A 15,260-nucleotide genomic window follows, 5' to 3' on the forward strand; every position below is an offset into this window, starting at 1 on the left:
TGTTCTGTTCACCAAAATAAAAAGGCAGAAAACAAAATAAAATTGCAAAAATAAAAATAAAAATAAAAAAATCCAGCCGAAACCAGTTTGGCTTAGTGGATAGAGCATCCGTCTGCAGACTGAAGGGTCCCAGGTTCGATTCTGGTCAAGGGCATGTACATTGGTTGCAGGGACATCCCCTGTAGGGGGTGTGCAAGAGGCTGCTGGTCAATGTTTTTCTCTCATTGATATTTCTACCTCTCTATCCCTCTCCCTTCCTTTCTGTAAAAAATCAATAAAATATATTTTTTAAATAAAATAAAATAAAAATAAATAAATCCAATAAACATAATGGACAAGTGGTCGGCATCCTTAAAATATGAGGGTTTCATTAAACCGCTAAGAAAAATTTAAAAATCCCTTGTAAAAATAAAAATGTAAACGGCAAATATAGACAATTCACTGGGGGAAAAAAAGATGAGTAATAAATGTAAGAAAACTGTCCAACTTGATGAATAATTTAAGAAATGATAAAACAATGTGATACCAATTTTGGCTCATGAAATCAGAAAAGAAGAAAAAAATAGTCATGGTTCTAGTATAATAATACAAAAACTTTCATGTACAGCCTGCTGATGATATAAATTGGTAAACCATTTTTGGAAAAGATTTTGTTAACACTCAAAAAAAATACTAACGATGTTCATATTCTTTAACCCAAATTTCTAATTGTAGGTATGAAACTATGCCAACAAAATAATTGGAAATTTGGCAAAGTTAAATATAAAAAAAAGTCTGATAACTCTGCTGTATTATACCATGCAACTGGGACACATATGAAATGACCATTAATAGAATAGTTAAATAAATTACAGTGTATCTATTTGGTGAAAATTCTATACAGTTATTAAAAATGTTTTAAAGATAAAAGGTAAAGAAGGTCAGTACTTGGTGACAGGAGATTTGACTTTGAATGGTGAACACACAATGCATATATAATAAAAGGGTAATATGCAAATAGACCGAATGGCAGAACCAAAATGCAATATGCTAATGATATGCTAATGTTGCCCAACAGCTCACTATGATGTGCACTGACCACCAGAGGGCAGATGCTCCGACTGGTAGGTTAGCTTGCTGCTGGGGTCTGGCTAATGAGGACTGAGCAAGATGGGCTGGACACGTTCTGGAGCCCTTCCACGGTCCCTCTCCGGCCCAATGGTGCACTGGTGGGGTCCCTCAGCCAGGCCTGTACCCTCTTGGACTCCTCAGAGGATATCAGACAGCCAGTTTCAGCCCAATCCTGCAGGCCACTCCCCTTGGGAGGGCGCCAGATGCACGGCTCATGGCTGGTGAGTCTCCCGATTGGGACTGATTGGGCACGAGCAGGCACCGTGGGGCCGGGATGAGTTGGAGTGGCAGGCAGGAGCTGCAGGCGTGTTGGACTGTTTCAGCCCAGTCCCTGCAGGCCACCCAGAGGGACCTCACCTGTGCATGAATTCGTGCCCCAGGCCTCTAGTGTATTATAAAATCATGAGCTTGAAAACTATATAATTTTAATAACCAAGGTCAGCGCAATACATTTAATTAAAAATACTTTTAAATTTATATTTTAAAGAAGACTTGATGATGATCCTGATAGAACATTTCATACAAATGTGTATGAAGAGCATAGCAATACTCACCCTTGGAACAATGTAGGGCAGGTGAATTTCAAGACAGACAGGACGTACTGAAAAAACAAATACCAGGTTAATGGGCGTTTTCAAATGATAGAGAATTGAAAGAAACCACATAATCCAGAAATCTCTAGCAAAGAAACCAAAGAACACTCATTATTCCCATCCCTCCCCCCCCACAATCACACATAGGACAAGAACACAACAAAACAGAAACACCTGCCAAGCCCTGCTCTAGACAGCGGGCCTGCCTGCCTCCCCAGTCCCCAGCAGCCTGACCGCCTCATGGGGACGAAGGGGCAGCAGCGGGGTCTGATGCAGGGATGGCTGCCAGGTCTTCCTGGACTCAGAAGGGTTTAAGCGGTTTTTTAAAAACCAGCTCAGCTAAGGTCACCTTATATTTCTATTGTCTTTCAATCGGATTGATAGCACTTTATGAATGGGTATGGATATCTTTCCATAACTTTCCTTATGGAAAGATATCCATAAGGACACCATTTACCAAAAGGTGTCCTTATGGATATCTTTTGCTACTTCTTCTATTAAACATTTTAAGAATTATTAAAAAGCCTAATCCTACTAAAGGGCTTTAGGAAGGACGCTACTGATTCCTCGCACACTCTGAAAAATGGAAGAGAAGGGTGTTCGGTCCCCGTGGAGCAGCCTGCATATAACTGCCTGTGTGAGTTCCTAAATGTCATCATTCTGGCTCCCGCCTGTGCACTGTTCATTAGGAATGACCTTCACTCTTCTCTTGTCTATTTACTCCCAAAATTCCATGCCCCTCCCACTTTCCCGATATTTCCATTCTAAAACAGACACAGAGAAAGGATTGTGAGAATATCTGGGCCATATCCTGCATCTCCCTTACAACCCTCGTGCAGATAACAAATATTTGCTTAGTTTAATGTGTGCTGGGCTTTGTCCTCGATCCAGGGGGAGACAGAGAACGCTGCAGCTCCCACTTCACCTCCAGCAAGAACAGTGAGGAGACAAGGAAATCTCTGAGCAAAGGCTGCCTCTCCTGTCAGCAAAGTGTTGCTCAGACAGAGGCCTATTTGGAAGAGGAGTAGTAAGAGCTTCTCAAGGGAACAGGATCAATTTGGGGGCCTTTGCAAGGAGGACGGATGTGGACTTTGCCTCCAGACGGAAGGGCTAACACCTGTGAGGGGAAGGACAGGTGGCTGCCTGGGCCCAGGCCGGCTATTGCTGGACCTCCTGCAGGATGGCGGAGTGTGCCACCCTCACCAGGCCGGCCAGGCCAGGCAGCAACAGCACCTGCTGTCCAAACTGAACAAACATCAACCACACTTCCATTTATTTACTAGAGGCCTCATGCACGAAATTCTGTGCACAGTGATGAGGGTGGGGGGTCGGGGGGGGGGGGAGTCCCTCAGCCTGGCCTGCGCCCTCTAGCCATCCAGGCCCCTCGGGGGATGTCTGGGACCCCTTGCTCCTTACCACTTGCCTGCTCACTGCTCCTTCCGCTCAGCTTGCTGCTCCTTAGCACTGCCGTGGAGGCGGGAGAGCCCTGAGTTGAGCACCTGCCCCCCCCCACCTCTCCACCCCCCCACCCCATGGTCAGTGCACATCATTCTCCAGTTGGGTCAGTTTGCATATTGGGCTTTTATTATATAGGATTTTTCTGTTCATCCTCACCCAAGGATATTTTTTTCCATTTATTTTTAGACAGAGTGGAAGGGAGAAGGAGAAGGAGGAGGAGGAGGAGGAGGAGGGGGGGGGGAGGAGAGAGAGAGAGAGAGAGAGAGAGAGAGAGAGAGAGAGAGAGAGAGAGAGAGATAGAGGAGCACAGATGTGAGAGACATACTGACTGGTTACCTCCTGCACACACCCTAGACCAGGGCCTGGGATAGAGCCTGCAACTGAGGTACACGCCCTTGAGTCAAACCTGCCGCCCTTCAGTTCATGGACCAAAGCACTAAACAATGAGCCAAACTGGTGGGCTCACCACCCTTTTAACAGTAATGAGACTAAGGAATGAAACGGGCAAGACTTTCTTAATGAACTTCCTTTAGACAAACAGAGAGGGAAACAGTTTGAGAAGAAAACTACGGAAAAATATGACAACAAAGTAATTAGCATAGAGTGTTCTAAAAACCTGAAGAAAAGGTCCTCTCCTGTCCACACAGAAGGACTTCACTATTAAAGAGAATTCCTCTGACAGACTGGATGCAGAAGCACACGCCCAGGGGGTGCCCACCCCTTTCCCACTCGCCTGGGCAGCCACAGGGAAGCACCCTGGCTGAGAAGAAACAGTAGCATTGCCTGAGCGTTACTAAGTCCCAACCATCTCTCCCACCTCTACCTGCTCACCACAACTCTTTAAAAAAAAAAAAATAAAAAAAAAATAAAAAAAAAATAAAAAAAAAAAATATATATATATATATATATATATATATATTATTGGTTTTGGTTTTTTTTTCAGAGAGGAAGAGAGAGGGATAGAGAGTTAGAAACATCGATGAGAGAGAATCATCGATCAGCTGCCTCTTGCACACCCCCTACTGGGGACATGCCCACAACCAATGTACATGCCCTTGACCGGAATCGAACCCGGGACCTTTCAGTCCGCAGTCCGACACTCTATCCGTTGAGCCAAACCGGTTTCGGCACAACTCTTCTTTTAAAAGAATGTTTTTATTGATTTTAGAGAGGAAGGGAGAGAAACATAGATGTGAAAGAGAAACATCGATGGGCTGCCATCTGCATGACCCTGCTGGGGATTGAGCCCGTAACCCGGGCATGTGCCTGATGGGAATCAAACCAACGACCTACATGGGACAATGCTCAATCACTAAGCCACACCAGCCAGGGCATCTCCGTCATTCTTGATTTCACCTCCTCCCTCCTCTTTATGCGTCTCGCCTCCCCTCTGCCTTCTGCTGTTCTTCTACTCTCCATCCAGCTCCCAACACTCCCCAAAGCACCAGACCAGCATGAGAAACACAGAGCGCTGTCTCTGGCTGGTTGGTCGCTATTACCGTTTCCCCGAAAATAAGACAGGGTCTTATATTAATTTTTTCTCCCAAAGCTGCGCTAGGTCTTATTTTCGGGGAAACACGGTACTCAGAGTAGATATTCTTGGGGACACGAATATCTGGGTTACTTTTACATAGCACCTCGAGGCGCTGCACGTGTAGAAGGTACTCGGTCTTTATTACATAAGTTATAAAATGCTGTGATGAAAAAAATAAAATAAAATGCTGTGGTGCCCCAATAAATACAAAAACAATGCCACCACCGCAGGAGTACATCCAGAGGGTCTGAATGTCAGCGAACGAAACACTGTCCGCAGGCTGGATACTTAACCAAGGCCGTGACTTGTGGGCTATGGTGAAGACCTGTTACTCTGTCCCTTCTATATTTCTGATTACATAGAAATTAAAGGAAGGTCATTCTGTGTTAAAGTGTAACATCATCAGTATATCCATCGAGCCCAGCTGGTGTGGCTTGGTGGGTGAACATCGACCTAGGAATCAAAAGGTCAGGGTTCCATTCCCGGTTGGGGCACATGCCTGGCTGCGGCTCCAGCCCCAGGGCGTGCAGGAGGCCACCGATCGATCATGATTAGAGGAGGCTGCTCTCTCATCAATGATGTTCCCATCTCTCCCTCTGAAATCAATGGAAAAGGAAAACGCTGCTGGTTAATGGTTCTTTTCCAGAGAGCAGGAGGGGCTTTGGGGTGTGCAGAGGGGGCAGTAGAGGCCCTATATTGGGGGGCCGAGCCCCAGGGCCACCCTTCCCTGCATGTTCCCCGCCCACAAACAGAAAAGGTACCGCCTTCCTGCCTCTGCGTCCACAGGGGTCCTGCCAGGACTCCAGCCTAATGGCATTTCCTTTAGAAGAGAATGCCGCGCCGGAAGGACCAGGGACGGCCCCTCTCTTTAGAAACTGGCCTGGGGTCGAGGCGGGAGCCGGGGCGGATGTCTCTTCCCAGAGGCCCGGGAGGCGGGTTCCGCCGGGCGGGCTTAGGGCTCAGGCGGCGGGTCCCCGGTTCTCCTCCTCCTCCCGGGCTGGGGCCACCCCTCTCCCCGGAGAGCGCCCAACCCGCCCTCCACACCGCTGCAGGGTCCGCAGTCCCGCCGGGCGGGCGTGCCCCAGTCTGGCCTGAGGAGCCCGCCCAGCGGCGCCCCATCCCGCCCGGAGGGGCCGGCGGCGGGCAGGCCCGGCCTCGCCGCCCAGCGGCGCCCCATCCCGCCCGGAGGGGCCGGCGGCGGGCGGCCCGGCCTCGCGCTCACCTTGTTGGTGAGGTGGGCCGCCAGGAAGCAGGCGCAGAAGGCGAGGCCCGCCAGGCCCCTCCGCGCGCTCATGGGGGGGAGGCGGCCCCGCCAGCGACCCGATGGCCCCAAGGCCGAGAGCTGGACGCCACGTGGCTCCAGCTCCGCCAATCAGCGCGGGGACCGCCCCCCGGGGACCACCCCCTTGGCTCTTAAAGGGCCAGGTCCCCCCCCCCCCCCAAGGATGTGGCTCACTCAAGTGGGCACCGCGGAGCCAGCGGGCGGAGTGACCTCGCAGGAGAAACCAGGTCAGCTGAGGTGGGGCTGCGACCACCTGCAGAGAAAGAGCGGACAAGAGTGAAAAAGTGGAAAGTGACCCTAGTGGGTGTGGCTCAGTGGTTAGAGGTCAGAGGTGAAGAGGTCAAGGGCAGGCACCTCAGTTGCAGGCTGGACCCCTGGCCCCAGTCAAGGTGAGTGGAGGGGGCACCAGTCCATGTGTCTCCCTCACGTAGGTATCTCTGCACCTGCCCCTCCCTTCCACTCTCAATGGGGGGGAAAATCCTCTGGAGAGTATTCACAAAAATATAAAATAAGAAGTAAAGGAAAATGCCTATAGCCGCCTCGACATGGTGGGGCTAAAATGTTCGTGGTTTATTGAATTTTCCCAATTTTCTCTGTTGAGTTTGTTATTTTTAAACAACACAAAAAAGCCAACAACGATAATTTTTTTTTTAAAGAAGATGGGCTGAGGGGGAGGTTTGTGTTGAGATTTACATAAGAAATTCTTCCAAAAGTGGATTTTCACACCCAGAGCCCTGCTCCCAGGTTCTAGGGTGGAAATGGACCTCACTGGGCCACGTGGGGATGGACTGTGTCAGGTGCATGCTCACCACATGCAGGAACGTGCAGGTTTTAGAAATACCACACACACCACAAACTCTCTTCCTTTTACTCGCATTCCCTGGTTAACGTTGTGTGTCAAACTATGGCATTTAAGTACCTACTGGATGCATTGTCTCTACATAAAAGACAAATAAACTAAGAAGTTATTTCCTCTTGATATTATTTAGAAAACCTATTTCAGAGCTAACTTGTCCTTATAAAGAAAATTTCTGACCAATTGAATTTGATTTAAACCAATGTTTAATTTGATTTCCTGAGATTTCCCTGAGCTCTTTAAGTAGGTGAACAAATTCAATTCAAGCCTTATTATTTCCTGGTTATTGCTTCATCACTTATTTTGTTTGGCAGAATTTGCTTAACAAGCAAAAAACAAACAAACAAACAAACAACAGCCAGCACAGTTAAGAACCTTGTAAACAGAAGGTAACATTTGTAGCAAAGGCGATACAAATCTTGCCAGAGGGAATGATTTTTCCCAAATTGTATTTTTTTTCCTTCTACAAAGCAAACTAAACTAAGACTGAATCAAAATAAATTCATCAGGCCTTACATTGACAAACAATAAGCTGCTATAAATGAGACTGAAGCAGATATCCTATACATATGAAAAGATTTAACTACTTAGCCCTAGCTGGTTTGGCTCAGCAGACATAGCGTCGACCTGTGGACTGAAGAGTACCAGGTTCGATTCTGGTGAAGGGCACATGCCCGGGTTGCAGGCTCGATTCCCAGTTGGGGGCATGCAGCAGGCAGCCAATCAATGATTCTCTCTCATCATGGATGTTTCTATCTCTCTCTCGGTCCACAGGAGGGGATATGCAGGAGGCAGCCTATCAATGTTTCCCTTTTATCAATGTTTCTACCTCTCTCTCCCTAAAATTCAATAAAAATATATTTTTAAAAGAAGAGAAGCTTGCATTAAAAATACCTTGTGAGTTTTTTCCCCTCACAAATCTATTTTAATGATGATTTTTTGACAGCAAATATGGAGAATTTTCAAAATATGGCAGAAGCAGCTGTATACTTTTTGTAATTCCCTAAGTTCCTCTTCAAAATAGATTTTTAAAAATCAAAATTTTTATGAATATAAATACAAAAATCCTCAACAAAACACTAGTGAGTGGAATTCGGATATATAATGAGGGAGAAAAATAAAGAAGGTTTAACCTCAAACAAACAAACAAACAAACAAACAAAAAATCCAGACACATGACCAAGTGTGAGTTATCCCAGGAATGCAAGGTTGGTTTAACATCCAAAAAGCAATTAATATAATACACCGTTATCAATAAAACAAAGGGCAAAAACCACATCATCATCTCAATAGAATCAGATAAGGCACTTGACAAAATGTGACACCCTTCCGTGATCTAAAAAGAAGGTTTTTTTAAAAACCAGGATGGAAGGCAACTTCCACAACTTAATAAAAGGCATTCATGAAAACCTTACAGTAGCATTATACTTATCAATGAAAGACATTGCTTTCCTCCTTAAGGTTCCTAAACAAGAGAAGGATAACTATTCTTGTCATTTTATTAAACACCAGAGGCCTGGGGCACAAATTCATGCTCTCAGGGTAGCAGGGGCCCCTCAGCCCGGCCTGTGCCCTCTCGCAGTCTGGGAACCCTTGGGGGATGTCCGACTGATGGCATACACCGGCTCCCTGTGCAGGCCTAAGCCATCATTCCAACATCCTTAGCACTGTGGCAGAGGCAGGGAGGCTCCCATCACCTCCCCTGGGATAGCCAGCCGTGAGCCCAGATTCTAGCTGAGTGATGTTCCCCCTGTAGGAGTGCACTGACCACCAGGGGACAGCTGTGTTATGCGTTTGCCTCCTGGTGGTCAGTGTGCATCACAGCAATTGGTTCTTTTGCCATTCAGTTGATTTGCATATTAGCCTTTTATTATATAGAATTGTATTGGAATTTCTAACAAGACATTAAGGCAAAAAAAAAAAATGTTTTTAAGGCATCCAGATTGCAAAAGAGATAAAAATTATATCACAGGTGACAAGATTTTGAGTATAGAAAAATCCTAAAGAACACACTAAAGAAAAACTATTAGAAGTAATAAATGAGTTCAGCAAGATTGCAAAATATAAGACTGATCCACAAAAAAAACAATTGTATGTCGATACACTTGCAATGAACAATATGAAAATGAAATTAAGGAAACAATTCAATTAAAATAGCATCAAATAGAAAACACTTAGTAATAAATTTAGCAAAGTAAGTGCAAAATTTATACTCTGAAAACTACAAAACGCTATTGAAGAAGACCAAAATGAATGAAAAAATATTCATGCTCATAGACTGGCACACTTAATATTATTTAGATGTCAATATTTCCCAACTTGATCTACAAGTTCAACACAAAACTTCAAAATTCGAGTAGTTTTTCTGTAGACATTAACAAGCCGATCCTATAACTCACATGGAAATTCAAGAGACAAATGAGAGCCAAAATAAGAACAAACTTAAATGACTCATATTATAGTTCTTAAGTTCACAGATTACTACAAAGCTCTGGCAGTCAAAATCTTTATCCAGATTGTAAAAGAGGGATATGCCACAGATCAATAGAGTAGAATTGAGATCCAGAAGTGAATCCTCGCATTTATGACCTATTGATTTTTGACCAAGGTGTCAAGACAATCTGATGAGCAAAGAATAGCACTTTTCCACAAACAGTGCTGATCTCCACTGAAGTTAGACCTCTCTCTTATACCATCTACAAAAGGTAACTCAAATGCTATGTGAAAGAAGCAGTAACAAAAACCACATGTTGTGTGATTCCATTTATATGAAATATCCAGAATAGGCGAATCTAAAGACGGAGGATAGAATGTGGTTTCCTGGGGCTGGGAGGAGAGGGTGAGGGGAATGGAGCGGGATTGGCCAGGGGCATGGGTTTCTTTATGGGGAGATGAAATGTTCTAAAACTGATTGTCTTGAGGGTTGCACACTTTAGTGAAGATACTAAAAATCACTGAATTGTACTTACTGAGTTACAGAGTGTGTGAATTATATCTCAACAAAACTGCTATTAAAACATCAACAACAACAGAGCCCCTAGCAAAAACATCCCATCGATAACATCTACCTCAAGACTAAGGTAAAGAGGACAAGAACTACCCTCGAGGGTAGCTGTAACTGGAGGGGGCATTATTAATGGAGTGTTGGTCCTAGTCTCTTTCCTGAAGGGAATGCTGGTTTCACGATTACTCAGTTTGTAATATCCACGTCAGCTGTATACTTACTACTTTGCTGTGTTTTTGTGGTATGAATGTTTGCTTCAATAAAAAGCACACAGCACAAAACAAAGATATAGAAAGTATGAAAAAGTATTAAGTGTCATAAAAGATAGAATAAGATCATTTAATAATAGTTCCATAAAAAGAGGATATTGAGAATGTGAGAGACATTTTCCTCCAGAACTAATGTAAGGCATGAATCCTCAGATACAGTAGGGACAACAAATCCCAAGCAAACCAAATGAAAAAAAATCTACTCAGACATATTTACATATTCAAATTTATATTTTACTAGAGGCCCGGTGCATGGATTCGTGCACAAGGGGGGACCCTCAGCCTGGCCTGTACCCTCTTGCAATCCAGGACCCCTCAGAGGATGTTGAACTGCCAGTTGCAGGGAACGGGCCAATCCCTCAGCAGTCCAATATCCCTTAGGGATGTATAATAATAGTGCCCGAAGCAGCAGGCCACCAGGGAGGGCGCTGTGCCACTGCTCATCCCAGCCCTGCTGCACCTGCAGCTGCCGCTGCTCCACAGCGCTGCCCTGGAAGAGCCTCGTGCTGCCGAAGCGGCGATCGCCAGCCATGAGCCCAGCATCTGGCACCCTTCCGTCAGCTGAGCAGGGCTCCCACTGTGGGAGCACTCTGACCACCAGGGGCAGCTTTTGCATTGAACGCTTGCCCCTTGGTGGTCAGTGCGTGTCACAGAGACCGGTCAAACAGTTGACTGGTTGCTTAGGGTTTTATATATACATATATATGTTGTATTAAAAATAGTATATAATTTACCGTTTTAGCCACATCATATTGTATGGCACAATAGTTTTAACTATATGCACACTGCTATGCATAAGGTTTCTAGAATTTGGTATCTCACTGAACAGAAAAGCTATATCCAATTCTCTCCCAACTTCCGCCAGCCCCTGACACCACCATTCTATTTTCTAAGAGTCTGACTACTTTAGATACCCCATATAGGTGGAACCTAACACATGTATTTTATTTATTTATTTATTTATTTATTTATAATATATCTTTATTGATTTCAGAAAGGGAAGGAGAGGGGAGAGGGGAGAAGGGAGAGGGGAGAAGGGAGGGGGGGAGAGAGAGAGAGAGAGACATGATGAGAGAATCACTGATCGGACACCACCTGCATGCCCGCTACTGCGGATCAAGCCCACAGCCCAGGCATGTACCCTTGGACAGAATTGAATCCGGGACCTTTCAGTCCGCTGGACGACATTCTATCCACTGAGCCAAACCGGCTAGGGCACATATATTTTATTAAAATGTTCTCTTTTTATTTATCCTTTATAGTCAATTAGAGTAATATAACAATTTAAAAAAATATTGTGCCGTTCTTTTCACTTCCAGTGCTATTGAAACTCATGTTTAAAAGTTATGTTACTGGGAGGGGCACAAAGAACTATTTGGGTGATGGAAATGTCCTACATCTTGTCCATACAATTGTCAAAAACTCAACAAACGAAACCCTTAAAGATCGGTACACATTGCATTTAGAGTACACCTCAATAAAAACCATCACATTAAAAAAACATTTTTCCGTAAAGGAAGCAAAACAAGATAGATGTTATTTTTAAATGGCCACGATTGACATAGAGTCCAGAACTGTCAAGTCTCATATGAACCTGACTAACGCACATGTGTACCATTCCACCCTAGTAACCTCTAGAAACTCTCGGCTTATTTACAACTTGGTACTTGGAGGCTCCACGTTATAAAAACAGTCATGGGATATAAAGTATGGCATAGTCAGTAATCCCAGCTAATAAAAGGGTAATATGCAAATGAACTGTCACTCTGTCACAAAGATGACGGTGCCCATAGCCACAAGATGGCAGTGCCCAGTCCCCTCAGCCTCGCCGAAGTCCCCCAGTCCTGGGAGGACGGGGGGGGGGGGGGGGGGGGGGGGGGGGGGGGGGGGGGGGGGGGGGGCTGTCGCTGAGAGTGGGCATCATGAGCAGCCTGTTGGAATGCTTGCTTCATCACTACAGTGACAAAGGGCCTCTGCTTCATCACCGTGATGACACCCCGGCTGTGGAGGGCATCTGGGGGACAGAGGGGCCAGCCCACAGCTTCCGCAGCTGAGCGCAGGCCCAAGTAAAACGTTGACAGCAAGTCCTTTCAGTATAATTGGGGCATTAGAGGCCACAGAATGATCATTTCCTTTTCTATGAGACACATAATTCTGACACACTATTTACAATTAAATAAGTTCCGTTTATTTTGACATTTTACAGCCCTGGAAAGTTACATATAATGATCAGCAAAGTGAGAAGATGAAAAGAATTTTTAGGCTTTTAAAGACGTAACTAATTTCTGTCACCAATTCAAAAAGTGATGGTTTTATTGTCCTATAGGACATTAGCCAGATTATTTCTAATTTAGCAGTTTTACTTAAGGCTTTCATCTTTGGAAATCTTTTCTGAATAGCATTGTCATCCTGACAGTCCCTTCACAGAGTTAAAGAGAACTTTTGCATCTGCTATTATGTATTTGAATAAGAATTATGTATTTAACAAATGCAAAATTTTGTCTTGACACAATAAAACAAGAGATCATTTGATTTTTTCCTGGAACACAGAAAAGTACAAGCTTGAATCATGGATGTGGCTTAGGCTAATTTCCCAAATAGTGTTAATAAAATTCACGTAGGGATCTTCACAGAGCCAAGAATCCTCTCTTTCAGGCCTATATATTCAGCATCTCCAAGGAGGAGGCCTGTTATTCTGTTTGTTTTGTTTTTTAATACTCACCAGAGGATATTTTTCACTGCTTTTTAGAGGGAAGGGGAGGGGGAGGAGGAGGAGGAGAGGACGGAAAGGAAGAGGGCCTGTTTGTGGCTGAGGGCAGGCCCTCGCTCGCAGTCCCGCCTCTGTAGTTGAGCTGCAGAGGAAACACCATTTCTGGCCACTCATTGGCTAAGCTCCTGTACGCCACTCACAGTGTTCTTGGTAACTTGGGTTTTAAGAATCCAAGAAGGTGATCTAGGGTTTTCCACCTCACTCCTGGAGGAAAAAACGAAGGTCCACTGCTGGAGGGGCTAAGAAATGTCATATCCTGCCCTAGCCGGTTTGGCTCAGTGGATAGAGCCTTGGCCTGCTGACTGCAGGGTCCGGGTTTGATCCTGGTCAAGGGCATGTACCTAGGTTGCAGGTTCCTCCCTGGCCAGGGCATGTTTCTCTCGTCTTTCCCTTTCTCTTCCATGTTCTCTAAAAATCAATGGAAAAATATCCTCAGGTGAGGATAAACAAAAAGAAAGAAATGGCATATAGTATGAAAGAGACATCTTGAAAATGCAGAAAGAAAGTTGTCATTTTTTCATGGTGAAGGGACTAGAGTCTGTGTTGATGAAAACACCTTGGTGGCTGTGGCAGCCACCAGTGGCTGCAGCAGTGGGGTGATGGGGGCAGCACCTTCCCCTGATCAGCCAGACTGCCTCCTGCAGGAGCCCTACTGACGGGAGTGGGCCTAAGCCATCAGTAGACAATCCCGAGGGCTCCCGGGCTGTGAGAGGGGGCAGGGTGGGCTGAGGGCCCCCCCCCCCGCATAAATTTCGTGCACAGGGCCTCTAGTCCTATATAATAAAAGCATAATATGCAATTGTCCCCTTGGCCAAGAGTTGTTTGGGAGTTTGATCAGGGGGTGGAGCTGGCTGGGGGAATGGGGGAGGCCCCAGTGGGAAGCTGGAAGCCACTAGGGACCTTATCAGTGCGTGAGCCTCTACTATTGTAATAAATATGTCTGCTGTCAGATGGATACCAGGATTATCACAGGAGACACTTCATAAGGTCTGTAAATGTCTAATCACTCTTGTATTTTAATGTAATATTGTGTGTCAACTATAGTAGGAAATTAAGTTTAAAATATATATGACAAAAAACACACAAAACAAACAATAACTTCTCTTGGTTAATCCTCTCTCCTATTCCTTTCTTATCCAGAAGTGAGAGCTCCATTTAATTTCTGGTTGCAACCATTTGTCCTCAACTATCTATACCTTTGAACACTGACTTTAATCCTTTAAACACTAAGTGGAATACAATTCCCCTACACATTCACAAATATAAACATTTGCCAAGCACAAGTCTGTATCTTATTATATGGCTACTAGAGACCCGATGCACGGGGGTGAGGGAGACAGTCCTTCAGCCCAGCCTGCACCCTCTTGCAAACCAGGATGGGGCCTAAACTGGCAGTCGGACATCCCTTCTCGCAATAAGGGACTGCTGGCTCCTAACCACTGGCCGGCCTGCCTGCCTGATCGCCCCTAAGCACTCTGCCTACCTGCCTGATTGCCCCTAATGTCATATGGGACAATGATGCCCCTAACCACCTCTGCCTCTGCCACACTGCCCTGGCTTCTGCTGAAGGACTTCCGGAGGTTGTTTGGCTGACTGGTCTAATTAGCATATTATGCTTTTATTGTTATAGGTAGCTTTGCCCCGTTCTGACTGGAGTGGGAAGGAGGCAAGGGTTATGCTACTGGAAACAAGGTTAGGACGCAGGGGTGTCAGGCAGGGCCTGGCTCGGCACCCCAGCTGGGAAGAGCGACGCCAATTGTGGGGAAGACAGCCGGTGAGAGCGGTGGCCAGACCCAGCCGGCCTGGGTCACTCCTCCTTTCCTGCAGGACCGGAGCTCGGACTTCTAAGCCCTTTGCCTCAGTCTCATTGTTGGTAACACGGCGATAAACAATACAATTTTCCTCGGGGTATTCGGAGGCCTGGCGAGTTGGCACAGTACTTGGCACAGTGCATGAATATAGGAGAGAAATGTAAGGCTTAACTGTTCTTACCCGGTCACTTTACGAGAACTTCTCCACAAAATACGGAATCAAAACTGTTACTAGGCAGTCCCATTTACGTTTAATGTTTTCTAACATTTTACAAATTTCCGTATTCCGTCCCGCCTCCAAAAGACAAACGGAATTAACACAAAACCTGATGGTCTCCTCCGCTGGCTGCCCCGGCCACTGCCCCCTGTCCAGCTCAGGCTGAAGCGGGAGGTAAGAGCGGACGACAGAGCTGCGGTCGCTCTCGCAGTCACAGCCCCCGCGGCCTCATTGCGGTAACACTTCCGGCGGATGTCCGGCCAGCCGCAGGGAGGAAGCGGCAGGCGGCTCCGGGCAGAGAGGCCCCGCCCCGCCGGCGACCACCCGCAGCCCTAAACCCCGAGCGGCGCCGGAAG

The 15,260-nt window shown here is 45.9% G+C and overlaps 1 protein-coding gene across 10 annotated transcripts in view; it reads right to left on the reverse strand.

Annotated features, from left to right (window-relative positions):
• Positions 1-15,259, reverse strand: part of TMEM241 (transmembrane protein 241) — a 48,263-nt gene extending 33,004 nt beyond the window's left edge. For 4 of the 10 annotated variants that reach the window (XM_036416938.2, XM_045573913.1, XM_036416936.2 and 1 more), the window contains exons 1-2: positions 5,918-6,056; positions 1,665-1,711 (exon numbers count right to left, since the gene is read on the reverse strand). In XM_036416938.2, coding sequence (XP_036272831.1) covers positions 1,665-1,711; positions 5,918-5,989 — 119 coding nt within the window. In that variant the 5' untranslated portion in view covers positions 5,990-6,056. Of the gene's footprint in view, positions 1-1,664; positions 1,712-5,917; positions 6,057-6,151; positions 6,231-15,013 lie in introns of those variants that run through there. The other 6 variants (XR_006740204.1, XR_006740203.1, XM_036416935.2 and 3 more) reach the window with 4 other exon arrangements.
• Between the last annotated feature and the right edge of the window lies 1 nt (position 15,260).

Source organism: Pipistrellus kuhlii, unplaced genomic scaffold (assembly GCF_014108245.1).
Source record: "Pipistrellus kuhlii isolate mPipKuh1 unplaced genomic scaffold, mPipKuh1.p scaffold_m20_p_57, whole genome shotgun sequence".
NCBI classification, from domain to species: domain Eukaryota; kingdom Metazoa; phylum Chordata; class Mammalia; order Chiroptera; family Vespertilionidae; genus Pipistrellus; species Pipistrellus kuhlii.